This window comes from Cherax quadricarinatus, chromosome 86, assembly GCF_038502225.1.
Source record: "Cherax quadricarinatus isolate ZL_2023a chromosome 86, ASM3850222v1, whole genome shotgun sequence".
Lineage (NCBI taxonomy): Eukaryota > Metazoa > Arthropoda > Malacostraca > Decapoda > Parastacidae > Cherax > Cherax quadricarinatus.
The window spans coordinates 12,656,077-12,671,851 of NC_091377.1; the positions used below are offsets into that span (position 1 = coordinate 12,656,077).

The 15,775-nt window shown below is 39.7% G+C and overlaps 1 protein-coding gene across 3 annotated transcripts in view; it reads left to right on the plus strand.

Moving 5' to 3' along the window:
- Nucleotides 1-15,775, plus strand: part of Spg7 (SPG7 matrix AAA peptidase subunit, paraplegin) — a 105,665-nt gene that overhangs the window by 26,705 nt on the left and 63,185 nt on the right. For all 3 annotated transcript variants that reach the window (XM_070103645.1, XM_070103646.1, XM_070103647.1), the window contains exons 4-7: nt 4,043-4,289; nt 4,483-4,620; nt 4,872-5,105; nt 9,649-9,816. In XM_070103645.1, coding sequence (XP_069959746.1) covers nt 4,043-4,289; nt 4,483-4,620; nt 4,872-5,105; nt 9,649-9,816 — 787 coding nt within the window. The remainder of the gene's footprint in view (nt 1-4,042; nt 4,290-4,482; nt 4,621-4,871; nt 5,106-9,648; nt 9,817-15,775) is intronic.

A 15,775-nucleotide genomic window follows, 5' to 3' on the forward strand; every position in this document is an offset into this window, starting at 1 on the left:
CACCTAGCCAAGCACATAAAGAAACTAGAGAAAGTGCAAAGGTTTGCAACAAGACTAGTCCCAGAGCTAAGAGGTATGTCCTATGAGGAGAGGTTAAGGGAAATCAACCTGACGACACTGGAGGACAGGAGAGATAGGGGGGACATGATAACGACATACAAAATACTGAGAGGAATTGACAAGGTGGACAAAGACAGGATGTTCCAGAGATTGGACACAGTAACAAGGGGACACAGTTGGAAGTTGAAGACACAGATGAATCACAGGGATGTTAGGAAGTATTTCTTCAGCCACAGAGTAGTCAGTAAGTGGAATAGTTTGGGAAGCGATGTAGTGGAGGCAGGATCCATACATAGCTTTAAGCAGAGGTATGATAAAGCTCACGGCTCAGGGAGAGTGACCTAGTAGCGATCAGTGAAGAGGCGGGGTCAGGAGCTCGGACTCGACCCCCGCAACCTCAACTAGGTGAGTACTAGGTGAGTACACCACACACCACACACACACACACACACACACCACACACACACACACCACACACACACACCACACACACACACACCACACACACACACCACACACACCAGACACACACAGTAGCAACCAGTGATGAGGCGGGGTGTTACAAAAAACGCGATTTCTAATAAGCATAGAGATCTCCAGTGAATACTAGAAAGGACTGCCCTTCTAGCATCCAACCTGTTACTGGGTTTTCGTAACAATTAGTCAGTATCCTGGTCCAATTATCCATTAGAATTCAATAAGAATTAATAGTGCTTCAGGATTACAACTGGTAGGCTACTAAAACTACTAAGTCATGTTAACGGCTTTGAGGGGACTTGAGCTAGAGTTCGTCATGGCCACACTAGCTGGAGATTTGTGGTCACAGTGGTGCCTATGCTAACCTTCCTATGGTGTAGAAATATACCTAGTTGGACGAATCTTATTGTGGCTAGCTGGTCCAGTGGCTAACGCGACGGTCTGGAGTTTTGAGACTCTCTGATCGTGGGTTCTATCCCCGCCCATGGTATGGTTTGGTAGGCTACTAACTAAAGAAATTAAAATTGAATAAGTTTATTAATAACAAAATTGTCTAGGCATATATTATCAAATTAAATTATAGTAATCAGTTGAATATAATATAGGATACAAGTTCCTACACTTCTCTCATGTGATATGTGCTGAAGGCACATATCACATCTTAATGGCTTTTAAGTACCGTCTGGTACATCGTTAACATTTAATAACATAATACAAATATATACAAGTAAGTTTGTGTGTGTGTGTGTAAGTGCTCTAAGTAGTTCGCTATGTCTCAAGACTCGACTAGACTTAACCAGTGACTGACAAAGTCAGTCTAACTAACTTCTTGACCAACCTGGCAATCAGAACAGCTTGGTTGAACAATAAAACGACTGATAAGCAGAACAGCAATATAACAAGCAACAGCGACACAATCAGGAACAAGGAGATAATATAATGACACTAAGTAGGGACTATCAGCAGATCCTCCACAAAAGTCACAAAACTCCCATACTACTGAATCTAAGTTCACCATTAGAAAATCCCCAACTGTGACAGTACACAGATACCAGTACAAATTAGGTCAGAAGCTACAGCTCAGGACCTGAGTTTCTCAGAGTGTCTATGCGACACACAACCTCAGTACAACGTTGAAAATCATTAAGTCTAGGCCATGTTCTGTGAACAGAGTTCCACAGAACCAACAACAAGAAAGCAGCAGAGACGATCTTCCAACAAGGGCCCACAAGGGAGAGGAGTAGAGGGACCTCTTGCTAGAAGCATGTCCAACTGACAAGAGACCAGCGCAGGCCAGACAGACTACTCCAGGCGAAGTGTGATCACCCCCCCTGATCACGTGACTCTCCGTGGACTGCTGCTGCCCACCAACATAGAGAAGCCGGCAGCGTAACGAGTGGAGAGAAAACACAGTAGTTAGACAATGCTGTCAGCTACTTAACACTCAAACCATGAGCACTGAATAATATATGAATGTTACATTCTACCTAATAATATAACTAAGTCAAATAATAATATAAAGCAATATATTTACGATTTAGCTAATATCGCAAATATAAGCAATATAAAATTATATGAACAGGTAGTATACATTATATACATTGAAACCCATTCAGGGGTCGCAATACGGGGCCAGGAGCTAAGACTCGACCCCTGCAACCACAAATAGGTGAGTACAAATAGGTAAGTACACACACGTGCACACATGCACACACGCACACATATACACACATTCATATAAAAAAAGAGAGAGAAATGGTAAAGAAATGGCTAAAAACACTTGATCTTACAAATTATTAATGCGGGAATTAGAGTTACTATTGTGCCAAATGCAGAAAAAATCAGCAGATGTCTGTTAAGGAAATGAAGTTGTTTGTTTATTGTCTTTCTAAGCCTTGGAAACATCCCAGATTACATTCTTAATTGTAAATTACTTGAGGAAAGATTTTACCCCTCTGGCATGGAGGGTCAGATGCCTTAAAAAGGTGTCCATGATATGGTACTTTAAGTTTTATAGATTGTTTGAGGTTAAAATAGATGGTAAAGAATTTTCAAGCATAATATTATCCCAATTCAGCAGGAGGATGAGCCCTGCAGTTATCTAAAAGCTTAACAATTTTTCTGCACTCAGGCACCCCAGTACTCTTGATACAACCTTTCACTGACGGCACAAAGCTATGATCGAGCTGGTTTCTGAAAGTCTGTGCATTTCTTTAGTCATTACCATGGTGTAACACTTCCTTAATGTGCTTTGGGATTTTCTGCCTTGCCCATCACAAATGACTCTGTTACTGCAGTATTAACAGGAGCTAGTTCTAAATTCGAAAAGTCTGAAATTCAAAGCAATATTTCCCATAAGAAATAATGGAAATACAATTAATCCATTCCAGAAACCCAAAAATATTCACACAAAAAATACATTTTATAGAGATTAATTACAGTTTTACATACAACAAACACTATAGTTTTTAATTATGTATAGTAATACATATAAAATAACATTTTTACTTACCTTTATTGAAGATTGGTGATGGCATCTGGAAGATAGGGAGGAGGAGAGAGGGAGTTGGGGTTAGTGTTTGGAAGGAGAATCCCCCTCCATGAGGACTTCAGGTAAAGTCCTCTCTGGGGTTACTTCCCTTCTTTGTCTTTTAATGCCACTAGGACCAGCTTGAGAGTCACTGGACCCCTGTCTCACAAAATAACTGTCCACAGTCCTCTGTTTCTGGCGCCTCTTTAACATTTCCCTAAAATGGGACATGGTTCTGTCACTGAACTTGTTGCAAAGATGCTTGTTTCAGCTTGCTCAGGGTGGTACTTCTGCACAAACATTTGGACATCATTCCACTTGGCACAAATCTCCTTAATCTTTGAAGAAGGCACCTCATCCACTCCCTATATTAACACCTTTCGCAATATCAGCTTCCTTGATTTGTTCTTTCTTTGACAGGATAGAACCGATGGTCGACTTGTTTTTCCCATATATCCTGGCAAGCTCAACAAGTCTCACACCACTCTCATACTTCTGTATTATTTCCTTCTTCACATCTATGGTGTTTCTCACTTTCTTTACCACAGGGGTACCACTAGCAAGTTTCTTTGGGCCCATGGCAGCTTACTTCACAGTCCCACAAGCACTAAACACAATGAAATAATCGTAAAATGCGTGAATGAGAGCGCAGGTTAGTGTTCACTCAAGCATAAACAAAGCTAGACTGCTCACGGCGCCTGCGCGGGGACGCAGACAGAGCGGGTGGCAGACAGGTCCCATACCCGGCGGTCTGAAAATAGGGGCACATTCAATAATAGGGACACAGTTTGTCCGAAAAAATGGTCCTATTTTCGAAACGTTCGATATGTGATACGTTCGATTTTTGAGGTTCCACTGTACTTGTACTACTGTAGCTTCAAATACGTGATCACACTAGCATTTTTTATTATTAAGTTATTAAATTTAGGTTATCATTAATTTTTATTTTAAATCTGATGTGTTTTTCCTTTAAAGATCTGGAATACCTCAGTCAAAACAGATAGCAATACTACAACGTAGCCTGCATACTTCTGCCTCTCAGTTGACTCAACCTGGAGGAGGCAGTGAGGGTCCACAGAAGAACAGCTCAAGTGGAGGTAATAAAGATAATGACAATAATGAGAGGAAGGGCATGCTAGCCAAGGCAGCTCTGTGGATGTTAACGGCATATATGTTTATTGCGATCATTTCTCTCCTCTTCCCTAGCAGCAACCAGCCAGAGGTCAGTCAAGACACTGGGTCTACAGTACTATGAACATTTAACTTGAAAATTGTTGTAATACCAAATTTTCTTACTGTACATGGCATTCCTGTTCAGTTTGCCAGGAGAATATAAATTCAAAACTATAAAAGTACAATATCATTATGTGCGATTGAAAGTACCACATGGCTTCTCTTCTACACTTCTCTCTCAGGTGGCTCGTTATGTCTCTTGGAACGAGTTTGTCCATCAGATGCTTGGCAAAGGTGAAGTGGAAGAAGTGATTGTTCGACCTGACTTGGACATCGTAACCATTATCCTCCATGAAGGTGCAGTCATCAAGGGCAAGAAGGTAGGGACACAGCTCGTAGTGTAGGTACAGTAGCTTCCTTCAAGGACACAGCTCCTAGTGTAAGTGCAGTAGCTTCCTTCAGGGGCACAGCTCTTAGTCATTATTAATTTTTTGGGGTAAATGAAAAATATTGGAAAAGTATCGGTATCTGCCAAAAATTGGATATCGGTATCTGCCAAAAATTGGATATCGGTATTGTCCCATCCCTAACATACATCAGCATATTAAACATTTTTGGGTTTGAATTTCAGATGGAACAGAGAACATTTCACATGAACATAGTCGATCTTCAACATTTTGAAGAGCGTCTGCGTGAAGCTGAATCTAAATTTGGCATTTCACCGGATCAAGGGGCTCCCATAGTGTATGAAAGGAGCGGCGACACAGCAGGCAGACTTCTGGCATCTATAATTGTAGTGGCTATTATAGTGTCCCTCCTCTCAAGGAATATGAATATCAAAGGGTCACTTAGTATTGAAGGAATGGTGAGTTGAAGGATTTAAATGCTGAATGTACTGTAAACCTTTGATATTAGATTAATGGGGGAGTTTTGTCCGAGTGTCCATTAAATTAGAATGATGCCAAAAATTACAAGAAAAGTGCTTAACTTCTCTTTTGTGTCAGCGCTATATGACCCTGAAGGGTTTAGTGCTCCATTATGATTATAATAACACCCTCTGTATTATATATTTAATTGTTTATCACCCCAGGAAAAATAGGTTGTGATCATGTCTGAGAGAGAGGAAGAATGTCATTATTACATACTGCACAGCCCACAAATCATCCCTCCTTTCTCCAGAGAAGGATTCATTGTTTAGTAGATGACATAGTGGTGTTACACCTTTCATTTTATGAATTTATAACACAAAAAAGTATGATCAGTTATCAGAATACTGAGAGAATTATCAAATTGTGTGTTATTGCTGGATTGTATAGTTGTGATAATTGTTATTGGGTTGAATGGTAGTGATGGCCTCTAGTCCATTGAATGCTATTGGGTTGTATGGTTGTGATGACTGTTATTGGGTTGAATGCTAGTAATGACCTCTACGTCATTGACTGATATTGAGTTATATGGTTGTCATGACCGCTAGGTCATCGACTGATATTGACTATTATTAGGTTGTATGATTGTGATGGCCTACAGACTATTAATCAATTACAAAAACATGATATGATATTTCTTTCTGTATTTTGGTAATTTTTTTCATATTTTTAGTGCTATGCCGTCTTAAAATGGGGAATACAAGACCACTGTGCCTCTTCATAATAATGTATCCATCACGCTGACAAAAACATATTTACCTGTATTACATTTCATCACTGAAAAAATTAGTAAGAATTATATATGGAATATTATTGTCCCAGTTCCCATTTCAAGTTACAACATAGGCTTATATGGAAAAATTCAATACTTTTATTTTACACCTGGTGAACCATTATTCCGATCTCTATACATGTCATTGAGAGGTCCACTGTATGTGCTTAGAGTACCTTACAGATTATAAAAAAATATTTCTTGAGTTCTGGAGATGGGAAGTACAGTTCCTGCACTCTGAAGGAGGGGTGTTGATATATTGCAGTTTTTGAACTGTAGTGTGGGCACACCTCTGGCAAGACAGTGATGGAGTGAATGATGATGAAAGCATTTCTTTTTCTGGTCCCCCAGCCTTGGTGGGAAATGGCCAATGTGTTAATGAAAAAAATCTAAATGTTTTATACTGTATTTTGGAAAACTTAAACTTAGCAGGTATAATGTCATAAAGAAGGTATAATATTGGCTGGACAGTGGAACCCCGGTTTTCATCTTTAATCCGTTCCAGAAGGTCGGCCGAAAACCGATTTGTATGAAAACTGAAGTAATATTTCCCATAAGAAATAATGTAAATCCAATTAATCCATTCCAGACACCCAAAAATATTAACAAAAAATAAATTTTATAGAGAATAACTATAGTGTTGCAGCTCTTCAGTGGTTAGCTTTTCCCTGTGGTCATCCACCAACAGTACATTCATTACTTACCTTAAAATATTTGTAGTCTTAATGTAGGGCGAGAGGTGAGTAGTACCTATTTGTAGGAAGTCAGGTGTAGGTAGCTGGTAGATGTAGGTATGTAATCCACCTGGGCTACATACCTACATCTTCTTTCTTTCTTTCAACACACCCGCCGTATCCCACCGAGGCGGGGTGGCCCAAAAGGAAAAATGAAAGTTTCTCCTTTTACATTTAGTAATATATACAGGAGAAGGGGTTACAAGCCCCTTGCTCCCGGCATTTTAGTCGCCTCTTACAACACGCATGGCTTACAGACGAAGAATTCTGTTCCACTTCCCTATGGAGGTAAGGAAATAAACAAGAACAAGAACTAGTAAGAAAATAGAAGAAAACCCAGAGGGGTGTGTGTATATATATGCTTGTACATGTATGTGTAGTGTGATCTAAGTGTAAGTAGAAGTAGCAAGATGTACCTGAAACCTTGCATGTTTATGAGACAGAAAAATGGACACCAGCAATCCTACCATCATGTAAAACAATTACAGGCTTTCGTTTTACACTCACTTGGCAGGACGGTAGTACCTCCCTGGGCAGTTGCTGTCTACCAACCTACTACCTAGAATACCTACATCTACCTACATTTTTTTTTTTTTTTATTTTAACAAGTCGGCCGTCTCTCACCGAGGCAGGGTGACCCAAAAAGAAAGAAAATCCCCAAAAAGAAAATGCTTTTATCATCATTCAACACTTTCACCTCACTCACACATAATCACTGTTTTGGTAGAGGTGCTCAGAATACAACAGTTTAGAAGCATACACATATAAAGATACACAACATATCCCTCCAAACTGCCAATATCCCAAACCACTCCTTTAAAGTGCAGGCATTGTACTTCTCATTTCCAGGACTCAAGTGTGGCTATGTATAAAAATAACCGGTTTCCCTGAATATCTTCACTAAATATTACCCTGCTCACACTCCAACAGCTCATCAGGTCCCAAATACCATTCGTCTCCATTCACACCTATCTAACACACTCACACATGATTGCTGGAAGTCCAAGCCCCTCACCCACAGAACCTCCTTTTATTTATTTATTTATTTATTTATTTATTAATTTGAACATGATACAGAGAAGTACAAAAAATACAGTTAAATGCAGCATGCCAAAGCCACTTGAATGCATAGCATTATGGGCAGGCTTAAAATTAACTTAAGTTTAACTAAGGTCGAGGACGACCCCTACCCCGCCTTCCTTACCCTATAGATTTATACGCTGTGGCATGCAAAGAGTACGTAACCTTTATTTGGCGCATGTACACATCCTCGTTCACAGGCTATCTCCCCCAACCAGCGACCCAGGTGGCTGAGGGTTGACGATAGGGCCCCGTTTTTCAACCAGTAACCAGGTTCCAGCCAATAAGAAGATGGTTTTGGCAATCGCAGAGGTTATGTGGGTACCACTCTCCTGTCTGCCCTTGTCATTCCCATTCTAGAGCTGGTTGAAGCACGGTCTGCTCTCTAGTGGCTTCTATTCTGCCTTGCTTACCGTGGAGTGCACTAATACCTATCGCTGTACATAGTGTATATAGTGTACATACTTCTGTTCTAAATTGGTGAAGGATAATATAAGTCAAAAGTTTTTCTGCTGTGTTTATTTTGCTCCCTTTACACCCAGGATAACAGGCCATTTGAAATTCTGGGTTGTAATATATGCTCTCCATGTCATTCTACTTTGACCCATTCTCTCTAAATGACCAAATCACCTCAACAACCCCTCTTCATCCCTCTGACTAATACTTTTATTAACTCCACACTCCTAATTTTTACCAATATAGGTACACGATATTTAATGCGCCCCAGGGCCATATTATTACCATTGATATACCATGTTCACTGAGTTTAATCGTTTCTAACAACTACCTTTAGATGCCATCATAAACAAAGGGAGAAGTAATGAATAATTCATGCCGAAAATTGTAAAAAAAGCATTATGTTTTAAGGGGGTGACTGGGCCAATGCAGATTCATACACATTTTCTCTGGTGCTGGACTAGAGAAAACGTAATGTTTCCCTCCACCTGACTACCACCCCTCCATAGCATATAAACATTGCGTGTTTATGTGCTATGTAATGTGTTTCTTATAATTTTGAAGAAAATATCATAGATGGATTAATGAAAATGTCTATATTAATGTAAAATAAGACCTTTAATGTGCCCAAGAGTGAGTATTATTAATATTACATAATGTTTTCCCTCTGCCCGGCAACCACCCCTCCATAGCATATAAACATAGCATGTTTATGTGCTATGTAACGCATTTCTTATATAATTTGAAGAAAATATCATAGATGGATTAGTGAAAATGTCTATATTAACGTAAAATAAGACATTAATGTGCCAAAGAGTGGGTATTATTACGTATTAGTACAGGTACCATCCGACTTACGACTGAGTTTGGTTCCGACAAAGCAGTCGTAAGTCGAAATGGACGTAAGTCGAACCTTACTACTGAATATCAACATCACATTTTTGTAATGATTTTATTTTGTTGTTTTATTTTGGTATTTAAATTTTTCTTTGTTTTTTATGCTGTTAGTACTGTATTTTATACTGTAAAGTTTAGGATAAGCACTGTGTACAACACAAACAGTTGTTTATTTCCCAGAAATTTGGCATAGAAAACACGATCGTAAGTCGAATGGTCGTATGTCGAGCAGGTCGTAAGTCGGATGGTAGGTGTATTATTACTATAGCGTTAAGACTAGAGGGACATTCTTAGTGAACGAGAAAGGACGCATCTGGTACGGATGATTTCCAAGTGGATGTGCGAAAACGGAGAAAATTTTGCCAAAAAAAGTGGTCAAAAACTGAATTGTACGATAACCAGACCGGACGAAAACCGGGGTTCCACTGTAATATAATTAATGGCTTTTCAGTAAACCTCATAATAATGCTGCTTCAAACTGTGATTTTGTTGCAGTGCATTTGAGTGCAGTTCTCTGTATATTTGTGTATGTATTATTTCCAGACTCAGATGACTCGAGCCAAGTTCACCATCATTGACCCACTCCTGCCTGGGTCTGGACGAGGTGTCAAATTTTCTGATGTTGCTGGTGCTAAGGAAGCCAAACAAGAGGTTATGGAATTTGTAGATTTTTTGAAGAACCCAGATAAGTATAGGACTCTAGGAGCAAAGGTAAGGTAATATAAATTTATTTTATACTAGTGTACCTTCATACAACCAGTGCTCTTGGAACTTCATTGTGAATAATGACCATAAAAATTAAGTAGGACCACCTTTGTAGAACAAGATTTTTTTTCTTGTACAGCAAACTTATGCCAGACAAACCTGATTAATTTTTTTTTTTTTTTTTTTTGACTAAAATGAATTTCTTTTTATTCAATTCAAGTGTATATGACTGACTGGTACACATGTGGTATGTTTATATTTTTAGAGTAAAAATTAGTAAAAATGTAGATTTTTCTGATTGTTGCTATCATAAATTTTTGGAAAGAATGACTGAATATAGAATTTTATTATTTTTCCCAAAATTTTGGGTCAAATTAATTTGTATATGACCCTTTGGTACTTCCATAGTATTATCATAATTCTTTGGTTAAGTGGAGTTGAGAAATGTGAATTATCCAAATTTTGGTTATTTATCAACCAGAAGTAAGAGTGAAAAGAGAAAAGGAGTTACCCAGATGAGTTAAATTTTCCAAATGCTTGAGATGCTGAGGACTGATTCCTAATGCTTAAAGATTACTTATTAGACATAGATTATCAAACAGGATTTCTTATGCAGTTAACTATAATTATATTTACATAAGACACTCTGACTGTAAATTTCCTAAAAGGGTACATACAGGGAATCCTAACTGTCATCTTCAGGACACCTCAACTGCAGCTCTACACAAACACTTAAGCAACTTGTCCAAAGATACCAGCATAAGGATTACAGTCACAGACAAAGGTGAAGAAACTGTGATGCATGACAGTAAAAACTACAGAAGATACTCAACTTCCTCCAAGACTCAGATATCATTGTGACTCAAGTACCACAGTACTGAACCTGGACAAGGGAACCACAATCTTCCTCACCAGAGCCAGAAAAATTCTCTCAAGAGCATCACAGACGAAAAAGTTTTGTTACCTACTCACCAACCACAGACCTGCACACACACACACACTCGCACACACACCGAGGGATTGCTAAAAAGTCACATAACTAATATTGTATGCCATTTCACCTGTGCGTGGATGTAGTGCGGATGACAAGAAACAGATGATTGCTGATGTTATGAATGAAAAGAAGTTGGATGTCCTGGCCCTAAGCGAAACAAAGCTGAAGGGGGTAGGAGAGTTTCAGTGGGGGGAAATAAATGGGATTAAATCTGGAGTATCTGAGAGAGTTAGAGCAAAGGAAGGGGTAGCAGTAATGTTAAATGATCAGTTATGGAAGGAGAAAAGAGAATATGAATGTGTAAATTCAAGAATTATGTGGATTAAAGTAAAGGTTGGATGCGAGAAGTGGGTCATAATAAGCGTGTATGCACCTGGAGAAGAGAGGAATGCAGAGGAGAGAGAGAGATTTTGGGAGATGTTAAGTGAATGTATAGGAGCCTTTGAACCAAGTGAGAGAGTAATTGTGGTAGGGGACCTGAATGCTAAAGTAGGAGAGTTTCTCCTACTTTAGCATTCAGGTGTGGGTGTGGTAGGTAAGTTTGGGGTGCCAGGTGTAAATGATAATGGGAGCCCTTTGATTGAACTTTGTATAGAAAGGGGTTTAGTTATAGGTAATACATATTTTAAGAAAAAGAGGATAAATAAGTATACAAGATATGATGTAGGGCGAAATGACAGTAGTTTGTTGGATTATGTATTGGTAGATAAAAGACTGTTGAGTAGACTTCAGGATGTACATGTTTATAGAGGGGCCACAGATATATCAGATCACTTTCTAGTTGTAGCTACACTGAGAGAAAAAGGTAGATGGGATACAAGGAGAATAGAAGTGTCAGGGAAGAGAGAGGTGAAGGTTTATAAACTAAAAGAGGAGGCAGTTAGGGTAAGATATAAACAGCTATTGGAGGATAGATGGGCTAATGAGAGCATAGGCAATGGGGTCGAAGAGGTATGGGGTAGGTTTAAAAATGTAGTGTTAGAGTGTTCAGCAGAAGTTTGTGGTTACAGGAAAGTGGGTGCAGGAGGGAAGAGGAGCGATTGGTGGAATGATGATGTAAAGAGAGTAGTAAGGGAGAAAAAGTTAGCATATGAGAAGTTTTTACAAAGTAGAAGTGATGCAAGGAGGGAAGAGTATATGGAGAAAAAGAGAGAGGTTAAGAGAGTGGTGAAGCAATGTAAAAAGAGAGCAAATGAGAGAGTGGGTGAGATGTTATCAACAAATTTTGTTGAAAATAAGAAAAAGTTTTGGAGTGAGATTAACAAGTTAAGAAAGCCTAGAGAACAAATGGATTTGTCAGTTAAAAATAGGAGAGGAGAGTTATTAAATGGAGAGTTAGAGGTATTGGGAAGATGGAGGGAATATTTTGAGGAATTGTTAAATGTTGATGAAGATAGGGAAGCTGTGATTTCGTGTATAGGGCAAGGAGGAATAACATCTTGTAGGAGTGAGGAAGAGCCAGTTGTGAGTGTGGGGGAAGTTCGTGAGGCAGTAGGTAAAATGAAAGGGGGTAAGGCAGCCGGGATTGATGGGATAAAGATAGAAATGTTAAAAGCAGGTGGGGATATAGTTTTGGAGTGGTTGGTGCAATTACAGTGGACCCCCGGTTAACGATTTTAATCCGTGCAAGAGGGGTAATTGTTATGCGAAATAATCGTTATGTGAATGAATTTTCCCCATAAGAAATAATGGAAATAAAATTAATCCGTGCAAGACACCCAAAAGTATGAAAAAAAAAATTTTTTACCACATGAAATGTTAATTTTAATACACACAAACTGAAAAAGGCATGCACAGTTACATGACACTTACTTTTATTGAAGATCTGGTGATGATTGATGGGATGGGAGGAACCCAGCCCATGTTTCCCTCCACAGCACAAAAAAATTATCCGGGGACATTCTTTTCCTGAACGCCTGGGAGTTTCAGAGTAACATAATAAAGGCTTAATTTTGAATCACCATGCAAACATCAACAGAGTGTGTCTTTCATAGGCTTATGTCCTGGGAGTGCCTTTTTCCCCCATAAAGTAGGTCCTGCTTGGATTTTTTCCAGAACAGGCCTGTTTCATCACAATTAAACACTTGTTCAGGTTTCATCCCTTTACTGTCTATTTCCCTTGAATTTCCCGCACATACAGCCCTTGGGGGCCGAACTGGCAGCCTCACCATGCCTTTCACACATGACCCCACGCTTTTTTAAACTTAAAACCCAATTTTCGGCCTTAAATTAAAATCATCACTAGGATTTATTTTTTTTAAATTTTCTGCAACTTCCAGCCTTTCACATAGATCGCTTTGAGACGCATCTCCTGCTAGCTGTTTTTTATTTATCCAACCCCAAAAAGAGTTTTCAACATCTTCCATCACTTATTTTTTGTTTCAAAAAACAAAACCCAAGAAAAAACTTCCTTTGATTGTCTTTTTGGGGCCCCCAAAGACATGGTTGATTGGGGTTTTTGACAACTTTACTAGGCCAAGATCACCATTTATCAATGATCTTTTTTCATTTCAAAATTTCACCCATTGGTAAGGTTAAAGAAGCTTTGGGGCCATTCACTATTTTCCCGAAAAGACCAAAAACAAAAAGAAAAATTTATGCATGTTACCGGAGCCTGGCAAAAAATGGCACGGGCGGAATTTAGGCTTGAGGGCATTACTGGGCGCCTGAAAAACGGGGGAGGTTTTATCGATCCCCCAAAATTTTTTGATTAAAGTAAGCGGGATTAATCGCTAGTGATGCCAAGGGGCCCAAAATTTTTTAAAAAAAGGAAAGGGGAAATTTAAGGGTTTGGAAGAAATGCAGTTCCTTTATAAAAGGGAAAAGGATGATGAAAATTTGGGGATAATGTTAATACCCAAAGGAGGGGAGTTATAATTGGGAAAAAATTAAAAGGAAGTAGGGTACAGAAACAAGGAGGTTTGGAAAGGAGGGGGGGGACCATTTTACAGTGAAACATGGGGTAAAGTATTTGGAAACAAAGAGGGCTTTATTTATGGGGGAAAAAGGCGAGACAGGGTGGATGGGGGGAAGTGGTTGCAAGGGGTTTGTAGGAGGTAGGACAAAGAGTAAAGGGTTTTTAGGGGATAGTAGGCTCAAGAGATGGGGAAAGGGGGAAATTTTTTTTCCGTAAAGTGGGCCCTTAGAAAAGGATGTGATGTCACCTGGTTTTTAAATTTTATGATGGGGTAAGAGAAGTAAAGGGGGGTCTTGGGAGGTGGATTTAAAAAGATAAAGAATCACACAAAAAGTGGGGACACACTGTTTCTTGCTGATGACATGTGCTCGGGGGAGATTCTAAGAGAAGTTGGGGAAGGGGATAAATTTTGGGTGGGGTTAAAAGAAGAAAATTAAAAGGGAATAAAAAAGAGTTTTTGGAGGATAAAAAAAGATTGGGGTGATGAAAGATTATCAGATTAGGGAAGAGATGGAATGAACGTTCAGATATTTGGGAGGGGAGGTCAGCGGATGGGTCTAAAAGATGGGGGAATAAAGAATTGATGGGGAAAAAAGATGAGTGGACGGGAGCCCAGGGACAAAGAATTTTTGGTCCTGGAGGAAAAGGGGGGAAGGAGAAGGGGTTTACAACGCCATAGGGGTGAAGGGGGGTTTTGAAAGCAGGAGAAGGGGGGGCAGGGAGTGTCATGTCTGGGGGGAAAGTGGTGTGAATATAACAGAAAACTTTTTTGGGTTGGGAAAAAAGGGGGATTAAAAAACTGTTGTCCAGGGGGGCTGAGGAAGGGGGGAGGTGGTCGAAGAGAGAAAATGGAGAAACAGAATGACTTAAGATTTATCAGTCTGTAGTGGAAGGGAAAGGGCGGGTGGGGGTCCCTGAAATTTGGAGGAGGGGTATGAGGAGAAGCTGTATTTTTGTACTGCATAATAACAGTGATTATGTCTGAATGATGATGAAAGTCTTTCTTTCTTTTTTGGGTCACCCAGACTCTGCCTCGGTGGGAGATGACTGACATGTTAAAAATTGAATTTTTATGTGATGAAATCAGTATCTTACCCTGTTTTTGAATGCCCATGGAGAACATAAACCAGGCTGAGGGTCTCTGTCTCATTGTTGGAAGGTCAGTGGCTGATAAATTGAAACTGACATCTGGTCTTCTGGTGTTTCTCCATGTGCTGTTGTTGCTAAGTGTTTTGAAAAAAAAGACATACAGGTTTGTTTTTTTGGAGTTGTTTGTCATGGAATACTTTTTTTCTTTAACACACTGGCTGTCTCCCACCAAGACAGGGTGACCCAAAAAAGAAACACTTTACCATCATTCACACTATGACTGATGTTAGAGGTATGTTGGGACATGTTACTTAGTGAATCTCGTAGTTGATGGCATAGTTAAGAACTAATTTCTTGTTAAGAGTGTCATTGCTGTCATTGGGAAAGGATAATTAAACTTTAGAAGTGAGCAGAGATGGACCTGGGTGCGGCAGGAAAAAGGAGGGTACTAGCCCCTTGCTCCTATGAAATAATAGCAATGAATAATACCAATTACAAATGCACTACAGTGTGTAATGAGTGAGTAGAATTGTGTAAGAGTTACCTACCAGCCTTCTCCTCCCATGGGTGATGAATGTTGCAGCGAGGAGAAGGCTGGAGGCAGTGGAGATGTCATGTCTGAGGGCAATGTGTGGTGTGAATATAATGCAGAGAATTCGTAGTTTCGAAGTTAGGAGGAGGTGCGGGATTACCAAAACTTTTGTCCAGAGGGCTGAGGAAGGGTTGTTGAGGTGGTTCAGACATGTAGAGAGAATGGAGCGAAACAGAATGACTTCAAGAGTGTATCAGTCTAGTGGAAGGAAGGCGGGGTAGGGGTCGGCCTAGGAAAGGTTGGAGGGAGGGGGTAAAGGAGGTTTTGTATGCGAGGGGCTTGGACTTCCAGCAGGTATGCGTGAGCGTGTTTGATAGGAGTGAATGGAGACAAATGGTTTTTAATACTTGACGTGCTGTTGGAGTGTGAGCAA